This window comes from Caretta caretta, chromosome 16 (assembly GCF_965140235.1).
Source record: "Caretta caretta isolate rCarCar2 chromosome 16, rCarCar1.hap1, whole genome shotgun sequence".
NCBI classification, from domain to species: Eukaryota; Metazoa; Chordata; order Testudines; family Cheloniidae; genus Caretta; species Caretta caretta.
In genome coordinates, this window is record NC_134221.1 from 24,203,058 (window position 1) to 24,220,927 (window position 17,870).

The window sequence follows — 17,870 nt, forward strand, 5'->3', positions numbered from 1 at the left end:
CCGCCTCCCCTCCCAGCGCGCTCTGCGTCAGCCCGTGGCGCGCTGCGCAAAGCATGCTGGGAGCCCGGGGCCCCGGGCTGCGGTGCATGCTGGGCAGTGTAGTTTCTGTGGGCCCCCTCTACCTTGGAGGTGGGCGGGAGGAGAAAAGCGGAGCGAGGCCGGACAGGCTGAGGGGAGCGAGGGCCGGGCCGGGCGCCGTCACGTCTCCCCGCTCGGGGGTTCTCTGCCCCCGGGGGCAGCGGCGGTGAGCCGGGGCCGGTCCCTGCGGGAGGGCGAGGGCCGAAGGGGCTGGGACTGGAGCCGGGCGGTGCCCCACAGACGGCTGGTCGCCCAGTCCTCCAGCCCGCCGGCGCGGCCGCCCCTCCGCCTGGGCAGCGCCGAGCACCTTGTGGAGACGTCGGGACGGGACGGGTCCTGCCTGCGGGGGAGGGACTCCGGGGGGATTTCCCCGCAGGCACTGGGGGGGGCGGCTCTGGGGGAGTGGGGGGGGAGATTTCCCCGCAGGCACTGGGGGGGGCCGGCTCTGGGGGAGTGGGGGGGGGATATTTCCCCGCAGGCACTGGGGGGGGCGGCTCTGGGGGAGTGGGGGGGAGATTTCCCCGCAGGCACTGGGGGAGGGGCCGGCTCTGGGGGAGTGGGGGGGGGGAGATTTCCCCGCAGGCACTGGGGGAGGGGGGCGGCTCTGGGGGAGTCGGGTGGGGGGAGATTTCCCTGCAGGCACTGGGGGAGGGGGCGGCTCTGGGGGAGTGGGGGGGGGGGATTTCCCCGCAGGCACTGGGGGAGGGGGCGGCTCTGGGGGAGTATGGGAGGGGGGAGATTTCCCCGCAGGCACTGGGAGGGGTTCGGAGGGGGCCTGCAAGGAGGGGGACTCTGGGGGGATTTCCATGACTCTGGCTTTGCCTTCCTTTGCTCAAGATTCATGAGGCCAAAGCTGCTGCCGGTTCTGGAGCCTGGAGCTGTCCCCCAAAGGGCCACATGGTTAGTGCACCCCAGCATTCCCCGTTCATCCTCAGTCCCCCCACCGTGGCTATAATGTGTTATTACAGCATGACCGTGATGAGCCCAATGCCCCCACTAGAGTCAGAGTGGCATCAGATTCCCGCATTAAAGCCTGATATAGCACCAGCTTCTTTGATGACTCTGGAGTTCATATTAGAATATGGGGAGTGTTTTTTACATTCTTCCCATCAATAAATGGCACAGTTTTTTCACTTAATCTGTATTCTAAACTTTCATTTTTCCCCTCATTCCCCTGTTCCAGGAGGGATTCACACTCTTCTTCTCTAGCACAGCACTTCCCCATTGAAGGCACTACAGATATCCCTGTCCTTTCCTCCCCAAACCTTTATGTGCTCTCCAGGCCTGATTCATGCCTATATCTCCCTACTCTAGGTACACACTTGTCCCCCTCGGAGAAAGCCCGAGTGCACGCGTTGGCCATAACTGCTTATATTTGCCTCCAGCCCCAACCGCTGGGAAAGGCAAAGTGGTCATCATCGGGGGAGCAGACCCCAATGGCAGCTTCTCCGATGCCCACATCATAGATCTGGGTAAGAACAGGAAATATTTAGTAGTTTTGTTGCCTGTTACGCTGTCTGTCCTTGGAAACCAAAAAGTCTGTTTAATCTTCGCTGTGCTTGGGGAGGTCAGACCAGATCCATGCAAACACCTCAATGGGACAGCAAAAACTGTGATGATAAGGCCTAGAAACAGTGACACAGCTACTTACAGCAGGTCTACGCTACAAATTTACATTGGCGCAGCTGCACCGCGTCTGGTGAAGATGCTCAGTCTAAGCCAATGGGAGAGAGCTCTCCCATCAGCTTAACTTCTCCAGGGGAGGCAGGAGATGCTTGGCCAGCAACATAGCACTGTCTACACCCGAGCTGAAAGGTCGGCATAACAACATTGCTCGGGGGTGTGGATTTTTCACACCCCTGAGCGATGTAGTTCTATTAAAGTAAATATGTAGTGTAGACCAAGCCTTAGTATTGAGTGTTACAACCTGTCCAGATGGATAAAGGACCCAATCCTGCAGCCGCATGGGTCTGCATATGGCTGTGGATGTCGTTGAAGGATCAGAGCCTAGAAGGAAATAGCGTTTCAAGTTTCTGCTTATTCTGGACTTGAATCTCATGTCTGTGTCCTGAGCTATGGACATCCATAGTCATTTTGTTGGGGGTGGGAGGGGTGAGCTAAGAAAGATATTAGGTGATCTGTCACATGCTTCTCTGCTGGGGTGCATTTATGGGGCACTTTCAAGTATTGGTCTCCACACTCCTGTCAAAATGGGAATATGGGCTAACATCAAGGGGCAGTGTTGATAGACTAAAGTAGCTCACCTCGGTTGAATTATTTTGTCTTATATTGAAAGGACTAACTGCCTTGGGACTTACCCCTTGAGGAGGTGGCCATCTACCATCTATCTATGTCTGATTGTCCTCAAGTAGCATTTGTATTTAGCTGAAATTTGTTCATGGATTACACTATACCTCAGTCAGCCTAAGGTAACTGCAGCTGTCCTGGAAACACCAGTGTTGTTGCAAATGGAACTCAGCACTTACTCCCTCCATTGCAGATAAACACCAGTGGGCAATGCCTGGTTGGGTGGGCCTGTTGCCTCGATATGAACACGCCACCTTCATTCCCACAAGCAGCCCCACTAGCCTCTGGGTGTTTGGAGGGGCTGACCAGTCTGGAAATAGAAACTGTGTTCAAGTGCTGAATCTAGGTAAGTGTGTGGTAGAATCTACTCATCCGAGCCTTTTCTCTTCCTTTGTTGGACAGTTGGCTGTGCACCTGTTATACATGTGAGAAACTGTTCGAATTACTTTGTTACATTTGTAAAGTACAGGTTACACCTCCAAAATCTGTATTTACAGGCAAATGATTTCCTTTTTATCTTCCTAGGAGCATTAAAGACTAGGTAGAATCAAATCTATGACTTTCTAAAATGCTGTGGTGACTTCTGCAGTGTGCCCCTCAGGTTCCTTGCCGCAGGGAATGCACTGTACACTAGCGCTTCATGGCAATGAATCCCATGCTTGGCATTAACGGGAGCATTCTTGTGCCAAATGAGTGGGTCCTACCAGAGCTGTATAAACCCACCATGCAGTTCCATGTGTGTGGGCCGTTTGAATGAGATGTAGTGTGGTCTGTTCTGCATGTATATTAAAGATTCTTAAGAGACTAGGCATTTGGCCTGGAGGAGTTAACCAAAAATTCATCTCCCTTCTCTGTTGTCTCATGTGCCTGTTGTTTACCTGTCTGTTGCCCTCCACTACACAGGTGACTGCATTTCAGTGGTGCTGCATATATTGCTTGTAAAGAGCTTTTTTTAAAAGTCTGAACTTCTATAATGACAGATTCCCTGTAAAAATCTCTAGGTGTGGAATAAATACAAGAGCTCTTAGCATTAGTGGGAAATCCCAGGAACCATGTTTGATTTTAGCATATAAATACATTCCACAAAATCCTATGTGGCTAACGTAGAATGGACATAGCACTTTATCAGGTGGTGTAAACAAACCTGAATTAGATGCATGCAACAGACCAAGCTTTCACTTGCAACTTGGATTTTTCACTCATTTCCCAAAAGTCATTTTTTGCCACTTTTGACTTTTTTTCTTAACACTGTGTTTTATGTGTTTAATAACTCCCTAGTCAAGTCAACCTCCACTCTGAAGAATTCATATGAATAAGGTAACTGCTTGTTATATATTTGTGAATAATTATCATTTCATCTTTTAATTAGAAACAGGAATCTGGGAAAGTCCTAAAGTGATTGGGACTCAACCACTCCCTAGGACGTTCCACACGTCATCAGCGGCTATAGGAGACCAGCTTTATGTGCTTGGAGGGGGAGATAAAGGAGCAGAGCCTGTTAAAGATCCACAACTTCACGTGTTCGACACAGGTACCGCTAAATAACTAATGTTTTGTTACAGTGAGTTAAATGATTCATTGTCCACTTGGACTGAAAGGTTGCGTGGCACAGAGATGAATAAAGGCCTGGAAATGCAAATTGTACATAAAGAATTAGGTAATGTGGTATAGTGTATTATTAGACACCAGTTTTTGGCGATAGGTTTAAATTAGAATGATGAGCTGTCCCCCCTACCTGAAGCTTATCAACACCACACAGTCACTTGGAAAGTTGGTAGTATCTTCAGTGGAAAGATCTAAGAGTATCATTGGCATTGTGGTACGGGATTGAGGTGTACTGTCAGAATCCTCCAACTTCTACCACAATTTGCTGCTAGTAGCCATTCTCTTTCAGAAGTGGGAACATATGTTGGTCACTTCGCTACGAAAGGACAATATGTAGAGCAAGAACAATGATTTTTTCTACTACATCAACAGTGTGTAATTACTTCCAGAGGAGATGTACAAATAGGTGCATTTTTTTGCTGAGTGTGTATTTGAATTGCCTCTTGCGATAATCCCAGAAACTAGATGCTTGAGGCTTTTGTTATTGATTTAAAAATCACCTTGTCAGACTTGGTCTAGATGTCCCTAGACCAGGGTTTCTGGTTTAATGTCTTTACAGAGCTCCAACAACACACCACATAATCATATGTACTCCCATTTCTAGCCACTTTGACTTGGTCACAGCCAGAAGTACATGGTAATCCTCCCTCACCTCGGCATGGCCATGTGGTGGTTGCAGTTGGGACCAAGCTTTTCATACATGGTGGGTTATCTGGTGATAAATTTTACAATGATCTGTTCTGCATTGATACAAGTAAGTATATGAAGTAGCTATAGCTGCATTAATAAGTAATGTGATGTGGTCTGCTTTGAGAGAGACCACCTCTTACAGAACCACTAAAATAACTATTGGATACGTGCAATAAATATGCTCCAGTGTGGCTGGTTGGTGCTGGGGCATGTTGCTTTTGTCATGTGTCATGCTGATCTTGCAGGTCTTAAGCAGGCAGAAATCCTATTGGCTTCAGCGAGAGATTTGTCTACAGGTCTAAGGGACTGGGATTTGTGGTGACAATGCAATAGTGTGTGTGGAGGGCCTCCCCTATGCGGCTGGTTACAAGCTGAGAAATATGGGGCACTTCTGTAATATGGCTATGGAGATAATTACTATTCAACGTATCCAAGAGCTGAATGTATGTTGCTGTGGGGGTTCTTCTGATGAAAAACTACCTGACAGTGATTAGTTACCACAAAGTATCTGAAAGACTGGCACCCAACGTTTCTTTCATAAATGACTGCAATAGCATATTCTATAAATATTAATTAAAACAATGCTCTGTCTTTACTGTGTAAGGCACTCTCATGAGTTAGAATGGCAGTGAAAGCACTATCCATTCTAGTGATGCTCTATACAAGTAGAACCTCGGAGTTACCAGCACCTTGAGAATGGAACTTGTTCGTAACTTTGAACAAAACGTTATGGTGATTCTTTCATGTTTACAACATTGACTTAATACAGCTTTGAAACTTTACTATGCAGAGGAAATATGCTGCTTTTAATCATCTTAATTTAAATGAAACAAGCACAGAAAAATTTTCCTTACCTTCTCATATCTTTAAATTTTCCCTTTATTTTTTTTTTAGTAATTTACATTTAACACAGTACTGGACAGTATTTGCTTTTTTAAAAATCTCTGCTTCTGCCTGATTGCGTACTTCCAGCTCCAAATGAGATGCATGGTTGACCAGTCAGTTTGTAACTCCGAGGTTCTACTGTAGTTTCAGACTGGTGTCCATGAACTGGATGCTCCCCTATTATATATGGGAGAACATCCTCAACCAAGTGTACTCCTGCTGCTTGATGGCTGTTGGTACCACCAGGAACTCCCATGCAATGGAAAGAAGAAATCTAGCACATCCCCATAGAAGGAAAATCTTTGTGCTTCCCTCAATGCCACCTCCCCAAAAGGACAGTTCCTCTGATGCAGGAAAGTGCTAAGTACCTGCAACTGTTGTTCCCATCCAAAAACAACAGCAGTCTCGTTACCAGCCTGAGGTCTTACAAGCAAAGCCCAAGTGTGACTGCTTTAAAACAAAAGCAAACCCAAAGATGGGTCTGATTTAGAGAATTTCAGGCCCTGCCCAACTGTTGGCCTTTTGATGATAATAAACAGCAGTTTATTTCATTCTCTAAAACGTAGCCATTGATTTATTTTTCTGTTTGTAGATGTTATGACATGGGAAAAGTTACCAGCTGCTGGTGATGTCCCAGGAGGACGGGCAGCCCACTCAGCTGCTGCCTTTGGAAACCATCTGTACATTTTTGGTGGTATGGACCCAACTGGGGCACTGGATACAATGTATAAATATCACATAGGTGGGAAGTTTTTTTTTTTTTTAAAGGTTTCTACCCTTAATTACTGTATGAAACTTTTATATTCAGTTTTATAATAGGAATTATTATTACATCTTCCCTGGAAATTTCAAACCCAATTCCCTTCTTGGTTACCACAACTTTACACCAGCGTGTGTCGGTTGAAATCAGTGGCAGTACTTCAATTCTATCCTGGTATAATGTTATGGTTAAACAGAGCCACCTCCCCACCCCACCCCACGCTCTTCTTTTTTTTTTTTTTTTTTAAGGGGCTTATAACATTGCAGACTAGTCCATAATTTATGATGATGCCACTATCCTCATTCTTCTTTCCAATTCTGTAAATTTGAAACTGATTTCACAGTGAGTTTTCTGTCTTTTTTGAATTGCAGAAAACCAACAATGGACACTATTAGAATTTGATTCTCCTTTGCCCCCTGGAAGGTTGGACCATTCCATGTGCATCGTTCCGTGGCAAGTATGTGTCAATGTTAAGAACAGTGATTCAGAAGCTGTAACCAGCAGAAATACAATTGGGAAGGAAGCAACTGAAACAGTCAGTGATGAAGGTGACTCTGATCAGGAAAAACAAATAGGAAAAGGCTGCACAGAAGACAAATTGATGTATTTGTTTTTAATATTTGGTGGGATGGATACTCAAGGGGAGATTCACAGGGACTGTATTGTGAATCTGATTAAGTAATAAAACCAGAGTACTCAAACTTTCCATTTGTATAAATCTAATTCTTTTTTCAGTTTATAACTGACAAGATCACTCCAAGAAATTAAATCCTGGCATGAACTGACAGTGTTGTGCTAAGCAGAAAACCTTATTTATTAAAATTCTCTTGTTATAGATGAATGTTTATTACTTTGCCTTCCTGGGCTGCTGTGTATATTTACATGTATGTAATGTCCTTCACTTTAAAGGTCACAAACTCCAGAAATGTGTACAGCTACCTTTTATAGCCTCCTTCAGGGGATATGCAACTAATAGGTAGATTTGATGCACATTTTGCTGTTGGCAAGAGTGGAGCTGAAGCCTGGGTGGCTGGCTCTGGAATCTGCCTTGTGATCAAGATGAGCTGATGGAATGTGCTTTGAAGGAAACAAACTAAATTTCATCTCTTTGAGGTAACCTTTCCATAACAGCCTTCTGATTAGCGAGTTCTCTCCATCTCTAACTTCTCAAGACTGGTCTCCATGGAGAAAGTTTGGCATAAATATGCCAGCATAGTTAAAACTGTTGCTGTATTGGTCTAATCCAGTGTTTCCCAAACTTTTTTGGCCACAGAACACTTTTTAGACTGTTACGGAACACTTATAATATTATTTTGTAGTTGTTTGGTTTTCAAATAGAAAATGGTGTTATTTATGCTCAAATATATTTTATTTTATAAAACAAAGCAAAAATACAATTTAAAATAACTTGAACTAACAATTTCTAACTGGAAAGCACGTATAAAGTAGTACAAAAATAAAATGCAAGAGTCAAAATTAAATTCTAGATTCTTTTACGGAACACCTATTCACATCGTGTGGAACACCAGTGTTCCACAGAACACAGTGTGGGAAATGCTGCTCTAATCCCTAGATTGCCTCTTATTCCAGTTTTTCTTCTTAGTTTGGAAGTAGTATACAGTAGAACCTCAGTTATGAACATCTCAGGAATGGAGGTTGTTCAACTCTGAACAAAAGTTATTCTTTCAAAAGTTTACAACCCAACACTGACTTCATACAGCTTTGAAACTTTACTGTGCAAGAGAAAAATGCTGCTTTCCTTTTATTTTACATGTTAAGAGTACTGTATTTGCTTTTATTTTTTGATCTCTGCTGGTGCCTGATTGTGTACCTCTGGTTCCAAATGAGGTGTGTGGTTGACTGATCAGTTTGTAACTGAGGTTCTACTGTATAAATTAAACTTGAAAAAAGCACTTTTACACAAGGGTGTTCACAGTGGTATAACTAGCACTAAAATTGGCTGTGTAGATAAGCCCCTAGAAAGCTCGCCTCAGGTGGGAGCACTAGGTATCTACAATCCTCTTATGATACTGAAGTGTAAAGTTCCTGGATTTAACTTGATACTAGTGACAGGTACAGTATCCATGTGGGCAGTCACCTTATTTTTATCTACTGCTCAAGCTACATTTATGCAGCTGAGGTTGAAAACTAGTGGGTTGGAGTTTAATTATTCTAAATCTAATGCTTATGCCTGTGAGCCTTTCATTTAGTACCTTTAAAAGTTAACATCAAGGACTAGGAAGGTTTGTCATTTAAAAAAATTGAAATGTGTTCCTAGATAAGCCAAAAACGAAATTGTAAATTAATAGGGGCTGAGAGCTGCCCTCTGTGAAATCAATCATTTTGTTGGTTTTCTCCCTGTAACTTATTCTTAAAGATCAATGTTTAAGTGAAATTTGGCAAAGCCCATGCTACTATTCAGCTATGCTTGGTTGCTAGGTCTGTGGAAGGTGGGACATTTTAATACTAGGAAATGGATAGTGAAGTGGAAATTTGAGATAACATAATTGGACAGTGATGGTAAATAAAACTTTAATCTGAATCAAAGGTAATATGCACTGCCCCAAATAATTCTTGTAGTGGCTCAGGTAAGTGAATGAAGGGGGAAGGCCAGTTCATAAGAATGGCAATACTGTGTCAGGCCAAAGGTCCATCCAACCCAGTATCCTGTCTACCGACAGTGGCCAATGCCAGGTGCCCCAGAGGGAGTGAACCTACCATGTAATGATCTAGTGATCTCTCTCCTGCCATCCATCTGCACCCTCTGACAAACAGAGGCTAGGGACACCATTCCTTATCCATCCTGGCTAATAGCTATTAATAGACTTAACCTCCATGAATTTATCCAGTTCTCTTTTAAACCCTGTTTAGTCCTAGCCTTCACAACCTCCTCAGGTAAGGAGTTCCACAGGTTGACTGTATGGTGTGTGAAGAACTTCCTCTTATCTGTTTTAGACCTGCTGCCCATTAATTTCATTTGGTGGGAACAAATAACTTTTCCTTATTCACTTTCTCCACACCACTCATGATTTTATAGACCTCTATCATGTGTCCTCTTTTCCAAGCTGAAAAGTCCTAGCCTCTTTAATCTCTCCTCACATGGGACCTGTTCTAAACCCCTAATGATTTTAGTTGCTCTTTTCTAATGCCAATGTATCTTTTGAGTTGAGGGGACCTGTTCTAAACCCCTAATGATTTTAGTTGCTCTTTTCTAATGCCAATGTATCTTTTGAGTTGAGGGGACCACATCTGTAAGCAGTATTCAAGCTGTGGGTGTACCATGGATTTATAAGAGAAATAAGATAGTCTCTATCCCTTTAATTATTCCTATCATCACATTTGCTATTTTGACTGGTACACAACACTGTGGATGTCTTCAGAGAACTATTCACAATGACTCAAGATCTGTCTCCTGATTAGTTGTAGCTAAACTAGCCTGTCATATGCTATGTATAGTTGGGGTTATTTTTTCCAATGTGCATTACTTTTAGTCTCATTAAATTTCATTTGCCATTTTGTTGCCCAATCACTTAGTTTTGTGAAGTTCTTCAGTCTGCTTTAGTCTAAACTATCTTGAGCAGTTTAGTAGTATCTGCAAACTTTGCTACCCGTTTACCCATCTCCAGTTCATTTATGAATAAAGTGAATAGGATTGGTCCTTAGGACTGACTCTTGGAGAACACTACCAGTTACCCCTCTCTATTCTGAGAATTTACCATTAATTCCTATTCTTTATTCCCTGTCTTTTAACTAGTTCTCAATCCATGACAGGATCTTCCCTTTTATCTCATGACAACTTAATTTACGTAAGAAACTTTGCAAAGGGACCTTCTCAAAGGCTGCCAGGAAATCTAATGACACTATGTCCACATTTGTTGACCTCTTCAAAGAGCTAATAGATTACTAAAATATGATCTCTCTTTACAGAAACCATGTTGACTTTTGTCCAACAATTGTTCTGTGTCTGACAATTTTATTCTTTACTATTGTTTCAACTAATTTGCCCAGTACTGACTCATGAAGCTTTTTCCCATGGTTCAGCAAATGAAAGGAACTGGGTGAGTGGCTGCATTAAGGGATTAAAATTATGGTATTATGTTGAACAAAGTAACCACACATTTTACAGAACTGTGTCCAAGTTTGGCTGTTTCACTACACCCTTAGTGTGTTAGAGGCCAAGAAGTGGTTAGTAGGTTGAATAGAGTTTAATGCGGAAATAAGAGGTAATGTAACTGGGGCATCAAACTCAGGATCTAGTAAGAGCTAGATATAGCCTTGTCACAGTAATGGAGGAGGCTATTCCAGTGAAGTATTTACACTTAGAGGAAAATCCCTGTAGTGTAGAATGAGATATTGCTTTTTAGGATCATGTATATTTGTGCAGGACTTTGCACATTTAAACAGTCTGCTCATCTGAAAATGCATATAGAACATTTGTCTTCTGGGCCTAATGACAACTTTAGTCAAGTCATACCACTGCTTTTAGTGACTTTGATTGGGCCATTAGAATGCAAGCTCTGGGTAAGGAAACCTATTCCTGGCAAGTGCCATACAGAACACTGGAGCTAAGTCAATACTGTCAGAGAGCCTAGGAGCATGATAATTAGGTGCATGATTCAGCCAGGCATTTCCTATGCTATACTGTTTGCTAAGCCTCTGCTACATCTCTGCCTCAAAGCTGCACCCATTCAATAGCTTTTAAGATCTCTCAAGAGGAAGCTACAAAGTCAAAGGACACCTTTGGGTGTCACATCATTTTCCAAGTCTGAAATCAGCTTTAGCGTTAGAAACTAGAAAGCCTGTCGAAGCCAAGCTCCATGAACAGCATGTTTTATCGCGTTAGGATGTACGTCTACGTACAACAGGTTTGGAATGTAATCCAAAACCGTGACAAGGGAGATAAGCTGCTAACTTGCTAGGAAAAAGGACCTGACAACTGTTGTGCCTAGTAGCACTTCAGATTAAATGCTTACACACTGAAGTACTTGGACTATTTGCAGGATGAACAGAACTTTAGTTGAAGAGACCATTTTAAGTAAGTGAACTGCACTCTGAGTTGATAGTCTATAAACAGACATTACAGGAAATATGATATTAAGCTAGATCCAGTGTAAATAACAAATTTATTGTGGTCACTTGGGTAGAAAAAAGTTCTACACAGAATGCACATGACCAGTTAGAATGTTTTCAACTGGAAAATTTCTAAACCCCCAACTCATTTTACAGTCCCACCCCACTACCCTTCCCTCCCACCTCCCCACAGACATCAAGCAACTGCTAATGAAAAGCAGTAAACAGCCACTTTGGGCTAACATTTCCATCTCCACTCAGAAGTGAAGATTCCAATTACATTCCAGAGTTCAATATTATCTTAACAGGAGAGTTCCTGAGTCCAGTATTTACAAGGTAACATTCAGAAATCAAGATTTACAATTCATCCTTCTCTCCTGCTTCCTCTTCAGGGGGAGGTCCTGCACTTCCATAAAGCTTGCTAACAATTGGCTGGACAACCTCCTCCAGCTCCTTCTTTTTAGCTTTGAAATCTTCAATTTCAGCATCTTGGTGGCTTTCAAGCCATTCAATCTTTTCCTCTACTGCCTTCTCTATTGTTTCCTTGTCTTCAGATGAGAGTTTGCCACCTAGTTTCTCTTTGTCCCCAATCTGATTCTTCAGTGAATAAGCATAGCTTTCCAACTCATTTCTGGTATCAATACGTTCTTTAAGCTTTTTGTCTTCCTCTGCAAACTTCTCAGCATCATTAACCATTCTCTCAATCTCCTCTGGTGTCAGACGGTTCTGGTCATTGGTAATTGTAATCTTGTTTTTATTTCCTGTGCCCTTGTCTTCCGCTGTAACACGGAGGATTCCATTCACATCTATCTCAAAGGTAACTTCAATCTGTGGGACACCACGAGGAGCAGGAGGGATTCCAGTCAAGTCAAAAGTACCCAGGAGATGGTTATCCTTGGTGAGAGGACGTTCACCTACAGAGGTAAGAGTTTTAGTTTGTACTTGTACCTAAAAGGTGGCGTTACATGTGGTTTGACATGACTAACCTTAGGTTTTGAACCTATATTTTGTTTCACTTTAAGGGGAGGTGAAATGAAAGCCCAGCTCAAGTGTGGGAACACTTGAATCTCTGAATGATGACCAGATGGCCTACTCCCAAAACAAGAAATGTTTTAAGTGTTACTTGACTAATTGCCTGGAGCAGCATGTATCTTTGCCTGTAACAGCAAAGAGAAATACTGAGACACCCAGGTTCGTAGTAAAAAGGGCTTTACAATATCAGTTTATTTTAACCTGAATGGGGGTTATTTAGACTTCTCCCTCCAGAGACCACAAGATTAGTGCCCTCATGCAAAGGGAGGAGGGGAATACTGGACAATCCAATCAAGCACTCTATTACTGGAACACTAGTATTCTTTAAGATGCTACAAGTAGCCTTTTGAGTTGGTCTGTTACCAAGGTCTCCCCACTAGAGTTGTTTCTTCTCAAGGGCTATAATGAGGAATTCTGAGATGACTTTTGAGGCATGGTCATTCATTGCTCCATGTCTAACTTTAAGACCTTTACTAAGTTTTCACAAAAAAGTGGTGTACAGGATACATCCTATTTTAGTTCAGTGATAGAGGACACTTACCTTCATAGACCTTGATTGTTACAGTTGGCTGGTTATCAGAAGCTGTGGAGAAAATCTGTGATTTCTTGGTGGGAACAACAGTATTTCTTGGGATGAGCTTGGTCATAACACCCCCAACAGTTTCAATGCCAAGTGTCAGAGGACACACATCAAGTAACACCAGGTCACCTAAAAGAGACATGTTTCTAGCTTTACTCCTATTCACAGTTAGATTCTATTGTTAGACTAGAAATGACAAGGGCCCATAATTACTGTAGCCTTATGAAAGTATGGCAAGTAGAGTGTTCATGTAAGCTAAATTCTAATTAACATTGTTACTAGGATTTCTGTTCTCAACTTGGATCAGGCCTCCAAAAACCTGCTCCAATACTAGAAGTGTAAAAACTCTGAAAGTTACTAGTTTAGGTTTGCACCTACCAGTATCTTGGTCACCCGAAAGGACACCAGCCTGAACAGCGGCACCATAAGCAACAGCCTCATCTGGATTGATGCCACGAGAAGGCTCTTTGCCATTGAAGAACTCTTTAACAAGCTGTTGTATCTTGGGGATTCGAGTAGAGCCACCCACAAGTACAATCTCATCAATGTCGGATTTCTTCAGGTCAGAATCTTCTAGAACTTTCTGCACAGGCTTCATGGTGGAACGGAACAGATCCTAAAAGGCAAAAAGTGACAAAAGTAAGGTAAGGCACTACTTCTCCCCTATGCTGGAGAAATATATCTCAGCAAAGTGTGGTCTGGACAAATGACCATGAGCAAGCCAAAACACACACCAAGCATTGACTCCAGCCAGATGTCATCTTACCACATGACCTTGGGCAAGTCTCTTGCCTTAGTTTCTCCTCCCTACTCCCACATCAGCTAGGGAGTTATTGCTTCATAGCAGAGTTATGTTTGTGTTTTGTAAATTTAATGCAGCATAAGCAATAGCTGAACATACTAAACATGCAAGTAACTGCAAGACACTTATTTACCACAAAGCAATTGTAACTCTAGCTTCAAATACTAACCATATTCAGTTCTTCAAACTTTGCGCGAGTCAGTGTCTCAGAGAAGTCCTCTCCTTCAAAGAAGGACTCTATTTCAATTCTAGCCTGATGCTGAGAGGACAAAGCTCGCTTTGCTTTCTCTACTTCCCGACGTAGCTTCTGTACAGATCTGTTGTCCTTCCTAACATCTTTTCCAGTTTTCTTCTTGTATAACTTGATGAAGTGTTCCATAACACGTTGGTCAAAGTCCTCTCCACCCAAGTGAGTATCTCCATTTGTAGCCACAACTTCAAAGACACCATTATCAATTGTGAGGAGAGAGACATCAAAGGTTCCACCACCTAGATCAAATACAAGGATGTTCTTCTCACCCTCCCGCTTATCCAGTCCATAAGCGATGGCGGCAGCAGTACTGTGATGAAGAAATAGTAGTTAGACAACTCACAAGGCCTAGTACAGCATGACATTGCAGAACAGTTAAAAAACTACTCACGGTTCATTGATTATTCTCATTACATTCAATCCAGCAATGGTACCAGCATCCTTTGTAGCTTGACGCTGAGCATCATTGAAATAAGCTGGGACAGTGACAACAGCATGGGTAACCTAGAAGAGCAGGATGAGGATTAATGTAACAACTTCAATAATCAGCAGCAACACCACAAATGAAAGCTTGACAATTTCCAAGTGTTAGAGGAACTGCCACTGCCTTGAGTGCCTTCTCACCTTCCAGGTGAAGAATGGCTTCCTTTAATGGTACCCCTAGAGTGGCCAGACAAGAATTAAGCAAAGCTCAATGGGTCCTGTCTGAGCTCTTCAAGTGCTCCCAGCGAAACTGGGTAGAAATTAAGAGTCAAACTTTGGTCTGCAGCTTGGGAGATCACCTGCTGCTATCACTTTGGAAAACTACTGCTTCTACAAGATGTCAGTTGACCATTTTTGTTATGTTACCTACCTTCTTTCCTAAGTAGGCCTCAGCAGTTTCCTTCATCTTTGTCAAAACCATAGCAGAAATTTCTTCTGGAGCAAATGTCTTTGTCTGTCCACCACCAACATCAACTTGTATATATGGCTTGGTCTTCTTTTCAAGAACCTTTAAGAACATGAACACTTAAAGGTAAAGAACGTATTTCTAGTAATTTTAAATCTTTGAAGAGAACTGGAACCTGAACAATGCTCACTACTCAAAAAAGTCAAGAAAGGAGAGAAGAGCAGACAATAGATGTTCTCTCCAGTAATATTTTATGCCGAGAGCCCACATTGATTACAATTCTGTACATGGATATTACATGTCAGTTCCATTTCCACAATCCATACATTTTTTATTCAAGGCAAGATATTTAGCATTCTGAACTACTCCAGTTATGGGACAGACTATGTGAATAATAGTAACTGTTTCCATCTTAATCACCCTCCCTAATTAGTAAAAAAATTAGGGTTTATTGGACAGCAATTAATGATTTTTGGATGTCCAAGAGAATTCATTTTGCGATTATGAATAAGGGGAAGATACAATGAAAACATAAGTCACCTACTGGAGTTTAGATCTGTAATATCCACAAAGACTTTTATTATGCCACAGTCTGATGTAGCAGACCCTCATCAGAGCTCAATCCCATAGGCTTCGACACAGAATCTGAGTCCACAAGTCACTCTTCTCCAACATAAAAGTGGCCTGCCAAGTTAAGCAGTTTGCAGTGTGAATTTTGGCACATACCTTGAAAGGCAGATATTTGATATCCTGTTGCACTGAGGGATCATTCCACGTGCGGCCAATCAGGCGTTTGGCATCGAACACCGTATTCTCAGGATTGGAGGTGAGCTGATTCTTCGCGGCATCGCCGATGAGACGCTCCCCTTCGGGGGTGAACGCGACGTAGGACGGCGTGATCCGGTTGCCCTGGTCATTCGCAATGATTTCCACGCGGCCGTTCTTAAAGACGCCAACGCTGTGAAAGCAAAGCCGGGCTCAGCCGTGCGGGACAGGGCCCCGGCCCCGCGTGGGGAGAAGGGGCCGCGGCGGCGGCCAGGGAGCGCGCGGCCCTGGCCGGGCAGCCCGCGCTCTACGCACCATGAGTACGTGGTTCCCAGGTCGATGCCCACCACGGTGCCCACGTCCTCCTTCTTCTCCTCCTCCTCGCCGCGCCCGCTGCCCAGCAGCAGCAGCACCACCAGCAGCGCCCGCCTCATGCTGTCCGCCGGGAACCTGGCAGCGCAAGGGAAACGCCTCAGGCCCGGCCCCGCCGCATCCGCCCGCCCGCCCGCCGCGCCTCAGGCCCCCGGCCCGGCCGCATCCGCCCGCCCGCCCGCCGCGCCTCAGGCCCCGCCGCATCCGCCCGCCGCGCCCGGAGACTAGGGCCCTCCATCGCCCGGGGCGCCGGCACCGCGGCCCCACACACTAGGCCGCACGCCCCACTCACCGTTACCGCGCCACACACAGACCCGCTCCGCTCGCTACTGCCGGCGCTATACCTAGGCCACCCCGGCCTCCCACCCTTATATACCCTCCTTCATGGCTTCGTGGAGGCTAGCTATTGGTTGCGGAACCTGCGCTGGAACCTTTCCATTGGTTGGCGCCGACTAAGCTGGCTACTCTTGATTGGCGGAGATCAACCTCTCCGCAATGACGTGTGGCGTCGCGCCCCTCCGTCGTCGTTCCATTGGTCCGCTTTACCCGTGTCGCGGACCAATCAGCTTCGAAGGGACAGCCAAGCGGAGTGAGCCTATTGGTTAGGAGCAGTGGTCACGCTGAAAGAAGAGAGGCAGGGCTGGTCCATTCTGGAAGTTTCTATGGTTACCAGCCCTTGGGGAGGGAGCTGGGAGTGGGGGAGCCAGGGGAGTGGGCTGGGGAAGTGGGGGCGAGCGGTTGTCAGGAGAGACCAAGGAGCTAATGGTCACCGCGCCTGTACCCACTGCTAGGGGCCTGGGGCTCGGTGAGGCTCTCCCCACGGGGCCTCGATGGGCCAGAGGATGACGTCCCAATGCAGAGGTCACGGCGGGTCTGGAGACGGTGTGACCTCTCCACACGGCAGCCTCATCGGAGCAGGGGATGGCCTGGCGCTCGATGGGCCAGAGGTCACAACTGGTGACAGGATGACATCCCGCCATGGAGGCCATGACGAGAAGCCCTGCAAGGAAGGAACAGCAGAGCAATGTGACTACCCAGGTGGAAGCTGGGATGGTGTGATGTGATGCCCCCATGCAGAGGGCATGGTGGGACATTATGTCACAACACAACTCCTCTGATGTTATTGTATGCGTCCCATAGAGAAAGTTAGGGATGAAAACACTTCAGGTGTCAGTGTGTTATCTGCATTGTACATTGACACAGAGTAAAACAAAACCCTTCATTTCCATGTAAAACTGCCTTAAAAATTAAGCCGGAATAAATAGACATTTACTCTAAATTAGACCACTCATAACATCAATTTCTGGCTCTCACCAAGGAGTTGTTCAGAAATAAGACTGGATCTGGGATGAAATGTGGAATATATAATAAGCATTAACTTGTGAAGAACTGGGTGTTAATTCTCAGCTTCAGGTCTTTCTAAACAAAAAAGAAGTCTGTTTGCTGATATAATCTCACCCTTTTGTTTTTTGTTGCTCCGTTCAAATTGGAAAATGAACAGGTCCTTCCTATTGGGTTTGGCCCTTTTTAGGCTTTGTTATTGAGTCACAATGGCTTGTTATTGCACCACCACATCATGACACAAATATCATTCACTCCCTCGCATAATGTCAGCCTAAAGATATCTCAGGATAGGTGGAAATTCTATAGTTAGTCATAAAATAAACTGGTTTCAGAGTAACAGCCGTGTTAGTTGGTATTCGCAAAAAGAAAAGGAGGACTTGTGGCACCTTAGACTAACCAATTTATTTGAGCATAAGCTTTCATGAGCTACAGCTCACTTCA

General features: G+C 44.4%; 2 protein-coding genes across 5 annotated transcripts; one reads left to right on the forward strand and one right to left on the reverse strand.

Annotated features, from left to right (window-relative positions):
- The first annotated feature begins 38 nt into the window (after window positions 1–38).
- On the forward strand, window positions 39–7,029 carry RABEPK (Rab9 effector protein with kelch motifs). Of its 4 annotated transcripts, none has more exons than XM_048822342.2 (8): window positions 39–244; window positions 916–978; window positions 1,393–1,550; window positions 2,579–2,731; window positions 3,755–3,916; window positions 4,595–4,744; window positions 6,158–6,307; window positions 6,697–7,029. In XM_048822342.2, the coding sequence occupies exons 1-8, from the start codon at window positions 54–56 to the stop codon at window positions 7,005–7,007; spliced, it is 1,338 nt and encodes a 445-aa protein (XP_048678299.1). In that variant the 5' UTR covers window positions 39–53; the 3' UTR covers window positions 7,008–7,029. The 4 variants fall into 4 exon arrangements, with proteins under 4 accessions (XP_048678299.1, XP_048678300.1, XP_048678301.1 ...); XM_048822343.2 differs by having other exon boundaries at window positions 6,158–6,259; XM_048822344.2 differs by lacking the exon at window positions 4,595–4,744.
- Window positions 7,030–11,431: 4,402 nt separating this feature from the next.
- HSPA5 (heat shock protein family A (Hsp70) member 5) lies at window positions 11,432–16,479 on the reverse strand. Its single transcript, XM_048822341.2, has 9 exons — window positions 16,378–16,479; window positions 16,029–16,163; window positions 15,675–15,906; window positions 14,913–15,050; window positions 14,451–14,563; window positions 13,979–14,369; window positions 13,386–13,623; window positions 12,969–13,136; window positions 11,432–12,309 (listed from the first exon to the last, which is right to left on the reverse strand). The coding sequence occupies exons 2-9, from the start codon at window positions 16,145–16,147 to the stop codon at window positions 11,753–11,755; spliced, it is 1,956 nt and encodes a 651-aa protein (XP_048678298.1). The 5' UTR covers window positions 16,148–16,163; window positions 16,378–16,479; the 3' UTR covers window positions 11,432–11,752.
- Between the last annotated feature and the right edge of the window lie 1,391 nt (window positions 16,480–17,870).

Coding starts and splice junctions, on each gene's coding strand:
- RABEPK (XM_048822342.2), top strand. CDS start 54: ATGCTGGGAGCCCGGGGCCCCGGGCTGCGGTGCATGCTGGGCAGTGTA. Junction 979..1,392: donor GTCCCCCAAAGGGCCACATG/GTTAGTGCACCC, acceptor TCCCTACTCTAG/GTACACACTTGTCCCCCTCG. Junction 1,551..2,578: donor TGCCCACATCATAGATCTGG/GTAAGAACAGGA, acceptor CCTCCATTGCAG/ATAAACACCAGTGGGCAATG.
- HSPA5 (XM_048822341.2), bottom strand. CDS start 16,147: ATGAGGCGGGCGCTGCTGGTGGTGCTGCTGCTGCTGGGCAGCGGGCGC. Junction 14,564..14,912: donor AGGCCTACTTAGGAAAGAAG/GTAGGTAACATA, acceptor CTGCTCTTCTAG/GTTACCCATGCTGTTGTCAC. Junction 13,624..13,978: donor AGTTTGAAGAACTGAATATG/GTTAGTATTTGA, acceptor TTTGCCTTTTAG/GATCTGTTCCGTTCCACCAT.